General features: G+C 34.1%; 1 protein-coding gene across 1 annotated transcript in view; it reads right to left on the bottom strand.

The window, feature by feature from the left end:
* Positions 1-18,174, bottom strand: part of LOC145247979 (protein SpAN-like) — a 301,691-nt gene that overhangs the window by 104,954 nt on the left and 178,563 nt on the right. The window contains exons 13-14 of the mRNA XM_080109637.1: positions 12,057-12,166; positions 4,425-4,543 (exon numbers count right to left, since the gene is read on the bottom strand). Coding sequence (XP_079965763.1) covers positions 4,425-4,543; positions 12,057-12,166 — 229 coding nt within the window. The remainder of the gene's footprint in view (positions 1-4,424; positions 4,544-12,056; positions 12,167-18,174) is intronic.

The following is an 18,174-nucleotide window of genomic DNA, read 5'->3' as shown; positions in this document are numbered from 1 at the left end:
CTCATCTCAGGGATGAGTATTGGCTGAAGTGAGCTTGATATGGATATCTTAAACGGTCATAATTATCCGGCTTGAAAGCGACGGTACCAATGACTTGTCTCATCTAACAATTTTCTGTATACAAAATACAAAATATAAATACGCTCTTATTTTTGGAATTTCCTTTTAATTGAGTACTCTGCTGGATTTCTTTTTCCCAAAAAAAACTAATCATATATATATATATATATATATATATATATATATATATATATATATATATATATATATATAATAGTGTTGGGACGATGAATCGGAATCGGATTCGGGAATCGGAAAAAATCGGAAGATTGGAGGGTATCGGAATCGGTATCGCATCGGAAAAATTGCTGCCTATTGTTCGATGTCAAACCGATTCTTTTAATTGTCTTTTTTTTTATTTGGTTTAAATTAAAATCTTCCAATGCTGGTAATAATGATAAAATAATAAATATTTATTGATTTAAAAAGAAAAAGTCAATAAGTCTAAAATCGATAGATCACCCTCCATAAGTGTATTTTGGCGTTTAGGAAAATATCTGCATATTTAAAAAGTTTTTTTTACGAAAATCGGGAAAAATAATAATTGTATAGTTAAATAATTACAGATTTATAAGGAATCGGAATCGGTAATTGTATCGGAATTAGGAATTTCGCACAGAATCGGTAATTGTATCGGAATCGGGAAAAATATTGGAATCGTCCCATTACTAATATATATGACTGTATATATTCAGTTTCCAATATGAGTATTAAACACCCACATGCATTCAAACATTGCTATCATTAAAAACATATTTTATTATAATTTAACTCATATATGGAAGGATGAGAAATGGGTTTAACATTTTATTCTGAAAACCAATGTTGTAATCGGACGTAAATAGACTTATTATTTGACATTTATAAAAATGCGTTAACAAATGGCGAACTTAAAAAAAAAAAAACTCAAACAAAACAATACTGAAAACCTTTTTTGTGTCTGGGGTTGTATAGAGGCCTCATCCGAACTGGATGTTGCACAATAGATAATTCGTTGACCCAATTGTCTATTTCTTTTTCTTCTTTTTTTTTTGTTTTTTTGACAGAAAGGGCAATGTATTTATTTAGTCGCTTCACAATAATAATAAAAAAAAACTTTTTCTTGTATGTTACTGTTTTGTTTTCCCCTATCCTCTCTGATTATCTGTTCTTCGTATTTCGGTTTCATTTATTTTATATAAAAAATAAAAAACTTAAAACAAAACTAAACTTGCTTTTCTAGCAGAAATGCCCATCCATAACAGTTTGAAATCAGACACAATGTAGTTTGCTGCGTTTTGTCTACATGAGAGTGAGGACAAAAGAAATGGCGCCCATAAAAAGCCGAGACTTAGAGCAACGAAATTGGGACGACTCAGAACTGAATTGAGTTCCTTTATCTATTCACGTTCATCTCACTCCTCCCCTCTCTCTTCGTTTTCTCGATGTTTTTCCCCCTGTGTTTTAAGCTTCATAGTTTTAGACTGTTTCTTGCTTTCTTTCTTACACATTTTGTTTTTAATTAAGACGTTATTTTTTATAGAAATACTTGCCAGAGTGCCCGGCGTTGCCCGGCGTTGCCCGGGTGTTTTGAGGTGTATGTTGAGCAAAAAAAGTCGTAGTAGGCAGGCAGACTGAAAACGTACCACGAAGGGGGAACAGAGCGTGAAAAAAATAAAAACGCGACGTCTTTGCTGTTGCGCTCATCGCCAAACTAGAAATGAAGAATGTTTAAATTAAGGCTTGTCAATCGAAATAAGAGATGACTTTGAAAATATCGACTAAAAAAGCGACCTCTCTCTGTAGAAAAGTGGCAAGTTGAGGGTGGAAGAATGTATGTTTTTGGCCAATTTTTCGATATTTGTCGTCCGAAGGGTGGATCTTCTAAATGATTACGATATTGTGAAAATCCCTCGCCTGTGTTGCAAGTTTTAGGCAGAATTACATACATATATATATATATATATATATATATATATATATATATATATATATACATGCATACATTTAAAGAGACAGGTGAAATTTATATTACAGATGAGTGCGATCAATAGAGAGTTTCATCATCTTTGGTGGCGGCTATATATATATATATATATATATATATATATATATATATGCGCGCGTGTGTGTGTATATATATATATATATATATATATATATATATATATATATATATATACTTACAGCCGCCTAGCGTTGTCCAGTGTAAAATACGCATAAATATTATATTATATATGCAGGAATTGAGACGTGTGCATGTGAGTATTATGTTTTTTTTTTCTAAACATCTGACTGCTTGTAAGTACAAAATAAAAAAAAACGAAAATACTCGTGCTGAGATCGAAACCAAAACCTATAGACACTGAGACAAGTATCGTACTAATAATTATGCTGGCTTGAAACGATTTATAAAAAGTGTTTTCAAATCTACTTATTTTTACCATAATGTATCACTCATGTGAACCATTCACGCATGCGCATTCGTAAGACAGGTAGCAAACAGATAAAAATCTTACTCACCCAACGTACCAATTTTTTAAATTCTGACCTATGAGCAGCCTGTCTTTCCGGGCGAAACCCGATTAAAATGTTTCTCATGTGTCTGAATACCCTATATACCAAATTTCAAGTTTTTAGATCCAAAATCGGTTAAGTATAAAGGTTGAAAATTGTTTTCACACACCTATTCCCACTTATATGTATGTATGTGTGTGTGTCTGTGTGTGTTTGGGTGTGCGTGAGTGCGTGCGTGTGCGTGCGTTTGCGTGTATATGTATAATCAGAGGTTATTTTTCCAAGGGATTAATTAACCAAGGAAGTTTAGCGAGGTTAATACAAAAGTACTCAATACCGAAGTAGAGCAGTGTATATTATTTTTTTATTTTTATTTTTTATTTTATTACTTATATAAAGCAAAAAGTATATATGTATGCATATATATGTATGTATATATATGTATATATATATATAGAGAGAGAGAGAGGGAGAGAGAGAGAGAGAGAGAAAGAAAAATTGACAATACAAAAGTCTATACTAGTTTATATAGATTTAATAATAATCAATTCAGTTAGGCAAATACATTATTAAGGTTAAGTATAAATGCTTTTATACCCATGTGTTTCAAAGCCTAATGCTTCTCATCGGAACGGAAGAGAGATGCGTTATGTAACAAATAATGGATGTGGCTTTTAGTGATTGGTACATTAGGGCACGGGCATAGGAGAATTTTTGGTAGAGGATAAATATTATAGAGTTTTAGGGAGGGAAGATTAGAGGTTATCGTGATGAGGTAATTATATAATGGATATACGCGGCCTGAAAAAGGATTAGGTGGTTTTAGCGTTTTGTCATGTGGAGTCAATGCGTTCAGGATATGCGGAGATATACAATTAAATCCAAGAAAAAAAACAGAAGAGGTCATGGCTGATAATAATCAAATTAAGAGATAGGCGTTAGCTTGATTTAGAAGTTTCTTAAAAATAAAGAGGATGGATTGCGTATTTGTCATTATTGGTTATTATATTGTACCAAATATATAGTAATGATTTCAAAAAGTAAATTAACAGTATACTATTATCTATATTAATTATGGTGATTTGGTATATGTTTGAAATCAAAACTTTAATATTACTTGAATTAATCATATTCGGTATATGTCTGTCTGTAATCAAACATAACTCTTGCTTCTATTAATAATGATGATTTAGTATTTGTCTGTCTGAAGTCAAAGCAACACAATTACTTCTATTAATAATGGTGATTTGGTATTCGTTTGTCTGAAGCCGAAATTATACCATTATTTTTATTAATAATGGTAATTTCGTATTTGTTGGTTTATAGACGAAACTTTAATATTATTTTCATTTATAATAGAGGTTTGGTATCTGTTCGTCTTAAGTGGAAACTATATTATGTTTGTCAATCGTACTATTGTATTATACTTTACTGCTCAATTCAGTGTATTAGACTATTTCAAACTAATACACTCTTATCATTTTTTAACCGAGGAATACAGTGTAGCATCTGTTCTGTTGCCATCACACTATCCTCCCCCGACATTACCACTTATCATTAATAAGTTTTTTTTCTGAGTACGTTATAAAATGTGTATACAAATAAAAATTGGAAACAAAATTAGTTTACTTCATCCATATCTACGTCAAGTGGTAGATAATACAACTATGAGTCCTTTATTGTTTCATCAATATCTTTTTATCATTGACAATATCCTCTAAGCCATGTGACAACTTAGTGAGGGTTGTGGAGTTTTCTCCAGTTTCTGCAACGGACGCCTCCACTACAAACACCATTGTTTGGCATTTCTAAGTGCGTGTTACTCTGTGTTATCGTTAAACGATGTAAAAGATTCGATACATACTTACTTTATGCCTGGCTGTCCAATCATATTCCATCGAACTTCCACGTAATCAGGGCAAATATCTTTGTTTCCATCAATCGAAAACTCAAAAAATTCCAAGCGAATGATCGAGTTAAGCGGACTCTAAAATAAACGAAAAAATGGTGAGCGATAGAATCTTTCCAATTTATGCTAAAATACGTTGCACTCTTTTGCACAACAATACAAAATGCATATATATATATATTACTAGCAAAAGTACCCGTCGTTGACTGGGTTCAAAAACAGCCTACAGAAAATGGACTCTGATTTATGAAAGTATTATATGTTATAAAAAGGAAGGGTTGTAAAGAGATAGCTTCGAATTTGGAGGTATCAAAACCAAAGAAAAATATGATGAAAGTAAACATAAAATAGATAAACCCCATAATTTATTATACCATACCTGTTCACACTGAAACACCCATCACTATATTCTGTGGATCTATATTAAAAATCCTTGTTAAACTTTGTGACATATTTCCATTCTATGGGGGTCAGGCCCGAACGAACACCCCATAATTTTATTATACCATATTTCTTCAAACTGAAACATAATTATCAAAGTATACTTACGCAGATAGATATGAAAAGTATTTATTAAAGTGTGTGCCTATTTCCATTCTATGGAGGTCAGGTGCGAACGCAGACCCCACAATTTTATTATACCATCCCTATTTAAGTTAAAACATACTTATCAAAGTATTATTATGTACATCTATATCAAAAACACTTGTAAAACGTTGTTTTTTTTTATTTTAAAATTTTTTATTTCCGTACTTTGTGGACCAGGCGCGAATACAGAACCCGCAATTTTAATGAATCGTCATTATGTCAGATCAAACATACTCATTCCTATGTCTCGATATATCTTCTATCATTATATGTGATCAGTTTTCTATAATAGTCGACCATTATAGGAGCCTAATCGTGACAAGACACACACAGAGACGTTCAGCTTTATATATATATATATATATATATATATATATATATATATATATATATATACACAATTCTTATCAAAAATGTAAGACCACTTAAAAAAACTTTTTAAGGATAAATTGTAAACTCTTTCGACTTAAGGTTACTAATACTACAATCTAAAAGGTTATGGAAACAAAAAGCTACATTCCAAATATTTATTTTTAAAATTTACATTTTTATTAAATTAGGTTTTTTACACATGATAAAAATTATGAGACCAGAAACAAAAACTGTATTAAATTGTACAAAAAGTGTATTAAATTGTACAAAAACTGTATTAAATGTACAAAAAGTGTATTAACTTGTACAAAAACTGCATTTAATTGTGCAAAAACTGTATTTAATTGTACAAAAACTGTATTAAATTGTACAAAAAGTGTATTAAATTGTACAAAAACTGTATTAAATTGTACAAAAACTGTATTTAATTGTACAAAAAGTGTATGAAAACATTCAACAATCAAACTTAATAATGAGTCCCACCTCAACTGCTTATGATGACTTTTGATTCTCTGGGGTATGCTAGAAACAGGGGTTTCCATTAAGGTACGGAAGATCCTGCTCCAGTTTCTGAAGATGGCTTCAATAAGTTCATTTTCTGCTATTTCGTGTCCTCCATCCTCAAACATTTTCAATTGGATTCAAGTCCGGTGAGCATGCAGGATGTCCCAAGAGATGGGCTTGATTTTCTCGTAGAAATCTCAAGGTCCATCTTGCAGTGTGGATTGCAGCATTATCCTGTTGGAATAACCATCCATCCCCACAAACGATGACCCTCCATCATCAAAGCTGCTTTTTGTATCATGCTAACATAATCAGTTGCTGTCTGATGACGCTGCACCACCTGGAGCTCCATCCTCCCTCTGTAAGAAAAGGAACCCCATACCATTACGGATCCTCTACCACTATGACGTGTGGAAAAAAATTCAAGGAGCATGTTTTTGTCATGCCAATATTGTTGGAAGCCATCAGAACCATCTAAATTGAATTTTTTCTCATCAGAAAACAGGCCTTTCTTCCACTTCTCAAAGTCCCAGGTTTGGTATTCACGATCAAATCTAAAGCTGTCCACTTTGTGACGTGGAAGCAATCGAGGAATTTGTTTACGCTTTTTATTTACCACACCTTTTTGTTGTAAGTGTCCTCTGATAGTTATTGGACTGCAATCAGCATCTGTAACCGCCTTAATTTGATTAGAATACAGTCCTCTGTCATTCATAACAACTCGTCTGATTCTCCTACTCAATGCTACTCAATGCAGGAGAAATTTTTTTTTGGGGGGGGGGGCTACCAAATGATTTTGTTTTTCCATAATTCTCAGCGTTCTTTAGAAAGTTGAAAATAACAATTTTACTGCGATTTACCTTAGCTGCTGTCGCTCCCTATGACAAACCTTGCTTATGGAATCCTAGAATTCGAGATGCTCAACTTCGGTTAGTTTTCTTGCTTTAGGTATGGTAACACCTTTACACAGTGATTGCTAATCTCTAACTGAACTAAAAGCATTCGAACTACCATAAATAGGACAAATTATACCCTGTGTCTTATAATTTTAATCATGTGCAAAAAGCTTAATTTAATAAAAATGCAAATTTTTAAATAAAAAGTTTGGATGAACCTTTTTGTTTTCATAATCTTCTAGATTGTAGTATTAGTAACCTTAAATCGGAAGAGTTGAAAATCTATTTTTGAGAAAGGGTTCTTTTTAAAGATATTTAAGTGGACTTTAATTTTTGATAAGCAGTAAAAAAGGATGATCTATCAATTAGGAGTGTAGGGTAAAATGAGAACTCTTTATACCACGGTATTTCAAAGCCAATGCTTCTCAAAAAACTGTACTCTTCCCATGTCACAGAGATCAATTTAGTTTCTGCATTCAGCCTCAATATTTTGTTTCGCTCCTAATGTAACTATTGCTAGATTCCGCATCCCTATAATGTTACCTAGCATCTCTTTCTTCTCCTCTGATGAGAAAAATTAGGCTTCGAAATACCATGGTATAAGGAATCCCCACTTACCCTGCACCCCTAATTGATGTATACCCTTATTACATAAATGAATAAATATATATGCATATTACGATATAGTTTTATACGTCATTTTATTTCTTGGTTGATTTCTAATAAGCTCGAAAACAATTCGTTGAACTTTGCATTATTCCGATAAGTCTCCTTATAAAAAATTGATGGTATTCTATACCTATAACTCTCCCATATATATATATATATATATATATATATATATATATATATATATATATATATATAATTATAAAACTCAAATGACCTTGTAACGATGTACGTAACCAACTTCCCGGTTTACGACATCCGGTTGCACATGCGCGCATGACCTGCACACTGAAATATTAAAGTTATTATTTCGAAATTATTATTAAACATGGGAAGAGTGGTGTTTAAAATAACTTAAACGTAATACAGAAATGAAAGATGTATAAAAGCAGACAGTATAAGTAATTGTTTATCTGGATAATTTAAAAGCGAAAAAAAAAGAACAATTGTGACGCTGAAATATTAACGTTATTATTTCGAAATTATTATTTAATATGTGAAGATTGGGGTTTAAAATAAACAAAAATCAAAAGAACAATTGTGACGCTGAACTATTTACGTTATTATTTCGAAATAATTACTTCACATGGAAAGAGTGGGGTTTAAAATAACTTAAACGTAATATTGAAATGAACGATGTAAAAAAAAAAGCAGATATATCAAAATTTGAATTTAACTATAAGTATTATGGTATCTGTTCAGTGCATATTTACCTATAAGTATAGCCACTCACTTATAATTCAGCTACTGTAAAAAAATTTTTTCAAAAATAATCAATAAACAGAACGACTTATCGGAATCTATCTATATTCTTTTTTCATTTTAATATACTTTCATAGAAATGTTTCTGTTATGTCCAAAAAAAACTATTTTCTTTACGTCACAAGTGTCACGCTCATACATGAATTCCATAGCTAATATAACATACTGACCCAACGGGTCACGGGTAGTCTAGTATATATATATATATATATATATATATATATATATATATATATATATATATATATATATTAATGAAAGCAAATGCAAAGGGATGTAGTGTTTACCTGATATACGCAACGGTAAACTTCAAACTAATATAAATACCAGTATTTATATATAAAAAATTTAATCCCAACCGAATTAAAAAAGCTCAATACGCAATAGAGAGTAGAGCTTATTATAAGAGAAAGAAAAATAAAACTGTAAGTTGAAATTTACAATCAAAATTTATTGTTCGCCTGAAGACGCCAAAAAAACAATTTACAAAGTCCTTATTCCATGGAGTTTCGAAGAATGATTTTCTTGTTATTCTTCTCATCAGAGGACATAAAGAAATCAGCAAAAATTGTCAGGTCTTGTCATATGCTACTGGTACAATGTAACCCAGTACTACCTGCCTCATGGTCGGGTCACCGGCGACAAAACTGGTTCCCCCATCAGACTTGTTTGGTGAGGAGGGTGGCTAGTCTCCCTGAAGGATTAAAAACAAGCTGGTCTGCAATTTAACTTGTTGCTGGCTATCTTGCTCTTGCTTGTTGCTGGATCTCAACAGTTTGAACCGAGAGAGAGACTTAGCTGTCGTACAAAGCTAAGACTCTGTAACATCATCTGTTTATAGATAACCCCTCAGGGGTTTGTCTATAAAAATGGTCCTGTGGCGATGGAAGTTATTTTTGGGCTCATGGACTTTAAGTGTCTGAGGGAGTGGCACTAGTCTGACAAGACGTTGCAATCATCATGTATATATATATATATATATATATATATATATATATATATATATATATATATATATACGAACAACGTAGACGAAGGGACATTTCTAATAACAAAATAGGTGAGGAATTAATTAATCTGGAGCTAAAACAAGAAGATCTGATATCCTGAGCATTATTTCTAACTTTTTCGAAGAAACGTAGTGTCTGCTATACACTGCTGGGGCACCAGAGGAGAAAATAGTATTTTGTTTATAAACAGTTGTCCCCGTAAAAAAAAAAACTGATTATGCCTACACTAATATTAAGACTAATGTAAATTTGTGGAAACAGTGATTGATTACAAGAGATGAATTTACTTACTTTTTTTGTTTTTTGTTTTTTTGTGTTAGATTGAATGATTGGTGGTTGGAACATGACGAATATTCTACGAAGACAGACACTGATTAATAAAGTGAAGATATTTTAGCAACAGTTTATAACAAGTATTCTTTTAGATTGGATCTGAAGATGAACCTGTTGTAATCTGAAAAGAAGCAGCCCCGTTGCAATGCGTTTTATGTGAAGATTAAAAATGTTATTTTTTTTTTTAGATTGAATTAGATTTTCCTTCCTGTAAGTTTGGTATAATGGTTAGCCTTTCTGATAATGAGTCAGGAGATTAGGTTTCAATCTTAGATCCAATCATACTACATGCCATTTAATACCCATCTTTGCTAAACAGTGGAGATTGTAAGATGGTGGCTAAGTATAAGTGGAGGCATCCTGGGAAATGACTGCCACCCTCTATTCTTCATTGATGTAGTAAATACTAAAAAGTAGCCTTCGGGTCGCCTCCGAGTATGGTCGATCACTTTGTTTTGTTTAATTTGATTACTTTTGTACGTTAATCGTGTCTGTAATTTCCATATTGTTGTACTTTTGACTATTTGGCTGTACTGTATTGCGTTTTGTTTAAACATGACGAACTGCTCACATTTACTAACGCAACATAGATAGAACATTATTGTTGTTGCTTTTAATCGCCTATTTCCGTCCGCCTTAAAATAAAATAAAATGCGCGTTGCTTAGCCTGGGGTTAATAACAAGTGATGTCAAAAAGATGGAAATAACTATTCGTTCGTACGTGACTGATTGTTTGGCAATGGCTGTAGTCTCGCCGGCACAGTAGTTAACGGCGAGAGATATAAACTACTTATCTCACTCCTACGCCAGGACGATGTGACACAAGGGTAAGAAATCTGAATTTGAAACGCCAGCGCAGTATAAAGTTATTACTTATCTCCCACTGACAAAAACTGCCTGAGCAACCCCGATAAGGGCGCCTCAGGTTAGCAATAAACTAACCCCTTTTAAAAGGGAGAAGGCAAATCCTGGGACGGTGAACCTCCTAGAACTGCACAGGGACATCATTACACCGCAATAAAGAGGGACCAGCTCACAAGGGCATTGGATTAGATGAGTTCGGTTTTTAATGGTGAGCAAATTTACATCCCAAAAATAGAGACTCCAATAGAAATAAAAATTGTCTCAGTTAAGAAAGATCTCTCGATCACTGACTGAAGATGGAACAAATTAAATGTAATCTCGAAATGGGTTCAGTTTCTCCAAGTGCTCTAGAAAAGAATCTCTTGAAAATAATAAGAACGACTACCAAGTGTATTTGTCGGAACTAATACTTGCAAATGATATTGTTTTGACACCAATTAAATATTAGTGTAAGTTTGTTGATTGCCATTAAATAGCAGAAAAACAGTATCACTATCCAATAAATACTATTGTATCAACGCATACAAAATAACAGTGATACTGTTTATACCCATTAAATACAAGTGTTATTGTGTCAATACAGTATAAGTACGAATGGCGCTGTTTTTTAACCCATGAAATATAAGTGATTCGGATAATCACGGGAGTCATCACGTGAAAGTTGCCGACATCGTAAGTGAAAGTGATTTTTGTGAATGAACCGGATTCGAAGAAAAAGAAGGAAAAAGAAAGGAAAAAAGGATTAGGTGGGAAGCTGAACCAGTAAATACAAGCGTGAAAAAGATTAATTAAGGGTAAGAAAAACAAGAAAAAGAACAATAACTGAAATTAGTTTTTTTAAGTAAAAAGAAAACAGATGAAAAATAAACAGATAAAAAACAGATGAAAAAACAGATAAAAACAGATAAAAAACAGATGAAAAAGAAAACAGATGATGAAAACAGATGAAAAAGAAAACAGATGAAAGAAAACAGATGAAAAAAACAGATGAAAAAGCAGATGAAAAAACACAGATGAAAAAGAAACAGATGAAAAAGAAACAGATAAAAACAGATGAAAAAAATAGATGAAAAAGAAAACAGATGAAAAAAAACAGATGAAAAAAACATGAAAACAACACATTTTAAAAAGAGATAAAAATACAGATGAAAAAGAAAACAGATGAAAGAAAACAGATGAAAAAGAAAACAGATGAAAAAAATAGAGATGAAAAAAAAACAGATGAAAAAAAACAGAGAAAAAACAGATGAAAACAACACATTTTAAAAATAGATGAAAAACAGATGAAAAAGAAAACAGATGAAAAAACAGATGAAAAAGAAAACATGAAAAAAAAACAGATGAAAAAACAGATGAAAAAATAGATGAAAAAGAAAACAGATGAAAAAAGACAGACGAAAAAGAAAACAGATGAAAAAAATACAGATGAAAAAAACAGATGAAAACAACACATTTTAAAAAGAGATACAAAAAAAAACAGCTACAGTTTACGACCAGAAAGAGAGATAGAATATAAGGCCAAACTTCTCAGAAACAGTCGAGGGATGAGAGAAGAAGAAAATTAGGATGAATTTAATGGCGAAACGAGCTCACCTTGATCAACCAATTACAAGAGAGGTTATTCTCATAGATGTCTGGGAAATTCGGTGATGTTAAAATCGCTGACCTTTTCCTCCGTGATAATTTGACAAGTTCACCGCAGTCTGCAATAACAAAAACAAAAAAAAACAAAAATTGAAAGAAAATTGTTCGTAAATTCAGTTGTTTGTTTTTTTAATCATGCGATAACATGCGTTTTAAAAAACGTTTTTGAACACGTTTCTGCAATTACGTCACGTAAATACATTTGGTTCGCGAAAAAATAATGTCGGTTTTTTGGTAGAGTCTCCGTGTTTTTCTGAGAGGCTCCGTCGGTCGGTCTGTCACGCTATTCATAAAAGCAGTATTAGCAAAGTTGCAAAAAAATGTTTGAAGTTAACTTAAGACTAAATTCCTAAAATCACTTAACAAACACACACACACACATATATATATATATATATATATATATAAACCCTCTCTACCACCCATAGCAATGGCCAACGACTCTTTATCTGAGAGTCCCTCTTTCAAACTCCTTGGCCTAACGTTCACAGGAAACATGAGTTGGAACAATTACATTGAAGGCATTGCCGGGGCCGCTGCAAGAAAGGTGGGCTCTCTCTACCGTGCTAGAAAACTACTAACACCCGAAAGTATCCTGTACCTCTATAAGGCCACCATTCGCCCATGTATGGAGTATTGCTGCCACATCTGGGCTGGTGCATCTGCTACTAGTCTCTCGCTCCTTGACAAGGTTCAAAAGAGAGTCGCAAACCTGATAGGCCCTGAACTGGCATCTAAGCTTCAGCCTCTCTCCCATCGACGAAATGTTGCATCCCTCTGCCTTTTCTACAAGTATTTTAGTGGTGAATGCTCTGACGAACTGCAATCACTTGTGCCCCCACGACGTGAGCACCCTCGACAAACCCGACAGGCTGCAAAATCCCACCCCCACACTGTAGAGATCCCTAGATGATAAAGGATTTTTTTACTCCAATAGATTCTTCCCCAGAACCGCTAGACTCTGGAATTCCATTCCAGGTCCCTGCTTCTCCAACAGTACTGACGTGCAGAAGTTCAAGTGTAACGTGAACCGACACCTTGCTGCCCAAATCCCTACATAGTACTCCAGTAGTTGTTGCCCCTGATAGTAGCCCCCTACACCAAAGTGGCAATGCGCCTTGTTTGGGGTGAAAATGTAATAAAAAAAATAAATAAATAAATAAATAAATATATGTGTGTGTATATATATACACACACAAAAATATTTAAGGCCGTCTCTAAGGGTTCATATATATATATATAAATATATATATGTGTATATATATATATATATACATAAGTAGATTGTAGTTTGCTTGAAGCATTGTTGAAGAAAATTAGAAGGTAAAATTAAAAGCCAAGAACAATGCGAGATTTTTTTTATATAGAGTAAAATTAAATGAAAAGAAAAGAAATAAATTGCTTTTTTTTGTTGTTTGTTTTTTCTTTTTCACACAAATTTTTACTCTAAACAACAATAAAAAAATTTTCTGTTGTATTCAATGGTGTTATAAATCTCAATATATTTCAGACCTATTAGTCCTTTTTCTTCTGCTCGAGGATGAATTTGGAAATGTGCCAAGAAGATGAGTCAAAGTTTACAAAAGACTGATTACACAGGATGAAACCTGGGTCCATCACTATGCTCTAGAGACCAAAGGCCAGTTAATGCAGTGGAAGCATTTGGACTCACCACCTCCAAAGAAGGCAAGGGTGCAGCCCTCCGCTGGCAAGGTCATGCACACAGTCTTCTGGGATCAGGACGGGGTAGTGATGACAGATTTCCTGGCAAAGGGTACCACAATTACAGGAGCCTATTATGCTTCACTTTTGAGAAAATTAAGGGAAACTATCAAAATCAAGAGGTGGTGCAAGGTCAGCAAAGGTACCCTATTCCTGCAGGACAACGCTCCGGTCCACAACTCGCATGTCGCCAGATCAGAAGCACGGGCGTGTGGTTATGAAATCCTTTCCCATCCTCCCTACTCTTCTGACCTTGCACCCTCTAACTTTCACCTCTTTCCAGCCATGAAGTTGTCTTTGAAAGGAAAGCGTTTCCCAGATGATGCAGCCTTGATTTCTGAAGTCACGTCGTGGTTGGGGGACCTACCTAGGGTGTTCTACAAAAGCGGTCTGCAAAGCTGCATCAAACGATGGGAGAAATGCATAACTCTGGGTGGTTCCTATGTAGAGAAAGACTAATAACTGTGCCAAGTTTCGTTGCTCTACTTCTATGTGAAGTGGGTCAAGGGCATTACTTATTGCACGTCCCATCGTACAGACACTAGCGTTTAATCCTTTCGGGAATAATCAGTGTAGGGTGGCACGATTACTTACCGGTCTGGAGATTCGAACTCGGCCACGAAGCCATCTCAGACTACAGTAGCAAGTATCAAACCTCACTCACGAGATCTCAACCGCAAGAGATATCGTTGAAATTTAAACATTTATTTTTTAAATGTAACATTCGGCCATAGTGATCTAATTATCATAACATCATGATCTATGCATGCGAACTAAAGTGACTGATGTTCTATTTCAAATTTAAAGTGCTGAACAATAAGAACCGAGTTTCTTAAAATGGTTGACATGACTTTTTTTTTTTACACAGTGATCACCACTTATCAAGGCCCGGAAGCCACTCAGGTATAAGGGTTATTGCAAGTACATTACGTTAGTGTGGAGATTTGCTGAAGTGTTTACTTAAGGGGGCGGTTCATTAGGAATTTGTTAACATTGGACTTGAAGACATCCAAGTTGTAGTTCGGTGGGAAGCAGGCAGACGGAACAGAGTTCCACAGGCGTGCAGTTCTAAGAAAGAAGCTTTGTTCATGGAATCCATGTTTTGATTTAGGCACAGATATAGAGTGGGGGAAATTTTTCACAGTGGATTCAGCTAGACGGGTGTTTTTCGTGAAAGATTGGCGAGGGGGGACCAGAGATTGGAGCTCAGACGAGCACCTGCCATGGAAATAACGATAAAACAAGGATAGGCTCGCAACGTCTCTTCTGTGGGAGAGAGGTTGCAGGGTAGAGAAAAGGGCATCCCCCACTAAGCCACGAAGTCTATTTTGTACTCTGTCAAGGCAGGGTAGGCTGTTTTTAGCGGCTCCTGCCCAGATATGGCAACAGTATTCCATCCTTGGACGTACTTGGCTTTTATATAGATAGAGAATTGCATCAGTAGTGAGATATCTTCTGGAGCGGTAGACTATTACAATAAAGTTTTTAATACCTACAGACATTAGTGTTTCATCGTTTTGAGAATCATCAGTACAGGATGACACGATTACTACTTGTCGGGAGATTCGAACCCGATAACGAAGCCATCCCTGACTCCATTAGCAAGGAGAGAGCCTCAAAACCAATCCTAACTGCGAGAAACATCGTTGAAATTTAAACATTTGTTTTTTAAATGTCATAACTTATATATATATATATATATATATATATATATATATATATATATATATATATATATATATATATAAAATATATTTTAGTCCTTCAATCTAAGACAGACTATGGATACCCACGAAGGGTTGCTTTCACGTGAAATTTTTGTGGCAGGAGGTGCGCAATCTCCACTCATACCTCTCCTGAGACGACATTGTTAAACACCAATGGCAAGTGAAGTACAGGACGACTGGAAACAAATGCCGAGATAAGCAGAGAGCACATTCACCGCCTATAATTCCCAAATGGTCACCCATCTGATACTAACCAGGCTCAAAGTTGCTTAACTTTGGTGATCTGATGAGAACCTGTGTGTCAACGCGATTATTCCGTCCGTATATATATATATATATATATATATATATATATATATATATATATATATATATATATATATATATATATATATATATATATATATATATATATAATGTACGTGGGTGTATAAAAATCAATAATGGAAAGTGTATATGTTTATGTATTTCCTCTATTTATTTCTTATTTGGTGACGTGTAAGAATACAAAATATCTTTTGAAAAAACTTTTATTCTAAAAGAAAAGAATTTCGACCGTTTGTCTCATAACCCTGTGGCGCGCGTGAAAAAACAGAAGCAGGCGATGCACTGCTTACTAACGAAAATATTAGCAGTAGCAGCTGTTATAGCAAGCATGCAAATCAAGCAAGTTTGCGCGCACTTTCGTCCCGGGAAGGAAAAGAAAATATAGAAAAAAGAAAGCCAGTGGCCTGCTTCAGGTGGCGGGGAAAGAGACTTTTGAAAAGAATACGTTATATTTTAGAGCGTTCTAAAATACATGGGTGTGCGAAATGACCTGTAAATATAATGAAATGCGTTATTGTTGGAATAACCACAAATAAATGCATTTCATTTGAATTTTTTTTAAATGCTGAGTCGTATATTTTATGTCCTTCCTTGTTTATTTGATTTTGCGACGGGACCAGACAACGTGTGGGTCCGAGCGGCAACTTTACACTTCTTTCTGTCTTCTGCAGTGTAAATACATAAATAAACATGTGTGCGCACGTTTGTCTGCGCGTGTGTGTATGTGTGCGTGTGTGTATGTGTGCGAGTGTCAAAAAAACAAAAAAGAAACATTGAACACAAGAAGAAATTATAATGGACGAGAGATTTACCAGTTTCGTTTGGATCAATTTAATGTCGCTTGATAGAGATAAAGCTTTCAAATTTATTGAATAGCGGTAAAATATTGGAAAAAACGAAGACACATAACAGGATATTTTTGGCACATGCATAACTATTTAAAATATCATTTTACTAGCAGGTCCCGTGGAAATAACACAGAAGTAGAGATCTATTTAATCAAAAAAATATGTTTCGTAAAAATGATATTTTTTTGGGTAGCACAAAAAATTACGTTTCTGGACAGAAAACCAATAACGTGCAGTAAATAAGAGTTTCTAAATATTTCTATGGAAATAATGTCCATTGTATTTAAAATATAGAACTGACCCAAACGAGATAAATTAATAAGTACTAATAAATACCTAGTGTAGTATTGGGAATCCCAGCTTAAATGCTTATAGGTAGTTTTTAGAAATAGAAGTTATATAAGCATTTTGGGTTTCCCATCAGTGATTTAGCAGGGTCAGAAGGTTAGATTTGACACCCATAAAACTCAGTCACCTTTAATGACCTAGGATACAATGCACCGGCAATTAGGGGTGACGTGCACCGGAAATTAGGGGTAAAACGGGAATTGTGGTCGTAGGCTTCCGGTTGACGGACACATGAGTTGAGAGTGGGTTTTGGGCTGCAGATGAAGCAGACGGGACATTAGGGTGTCTCTTCCGACAATCAGGGTTCGAGATGATAGGCTTGCCGTGAAATAAAACAATGTAAGTTTCAAATCCCATCTTGTGTTCATTAATGCATTTTTCTGCAGCAGTAAGTACCACTCCCCATGAGAATACAGACCAGCGTTCAAGAAAATATCCGCTGGCCAAGGCAATGCAGGTATGTACGCATTATATATGGCGCATACACGCCTCGGAGACTTTCAAGGCAAGAAATAAGAGCATACACACACCCGTATAAGTAAGAACATTAATAAGAACACTGACACTTAAAAGTGCCCTTCGAAGTGAAAGAAACAGTAAGAAAAAAAAAACGATAAGTAAAGTAAACAAACAAATAAGCAATAAGGACGCAAAACACCATATTTTACACTAGTAAATAATGTTAGGCTACATAGTTCAATACAAACAATAAACTCAGATTGTAAGAGAGAATCTTTAATTTACTCCATAAGTGCTTATCTCTTCTCTTTATTGCGGTTTATTTCGAATGTTCCCTTTTTTACGTATCGTTTCACTGACTTTTTCCGTCTGTGAAGAATTGCTGCACGTGAAAATTACTACGATGTTTTTTTTCTTTTTCACATGTATACAATAATGGTCATTTATTCTTATAATGATATTCGAAACGTGGTTAAATCAAAGGGGGGGACACTCTCAGGTTTTTGTTGCCAGATTGAAGTTTTTTAAAGCCAAATTTAGCGAATTTGACTCTCTTTAAAGGTGTTTGATTTTCAAAAGCTGCAAAGCGTACAGAGTAACCGTGAAAACAACAAGCAGAATCCTGTATCGATGTAT

This window comes from Euprymna scolopes, chromosome 26, assembly GCF_053919585.1.
Source record: "Euprymna scolopes isolate OS-2025 chromosome 26, ASM5391958v1, whole genome shotgun sequence".
Taxonomy (NCBI): domain Eukaryota; kingdom Metazoa; phylum Mollusca; class Cephalopoda; order Sepiida; family Sepiolidae; genus Euprymna; species Euprymna scolopes.
The sequence above is the reverse complement of the archived record's forward strand: the minus strand, read 5'-3'. Positions and strand labels throughout refer to the sequence as shown.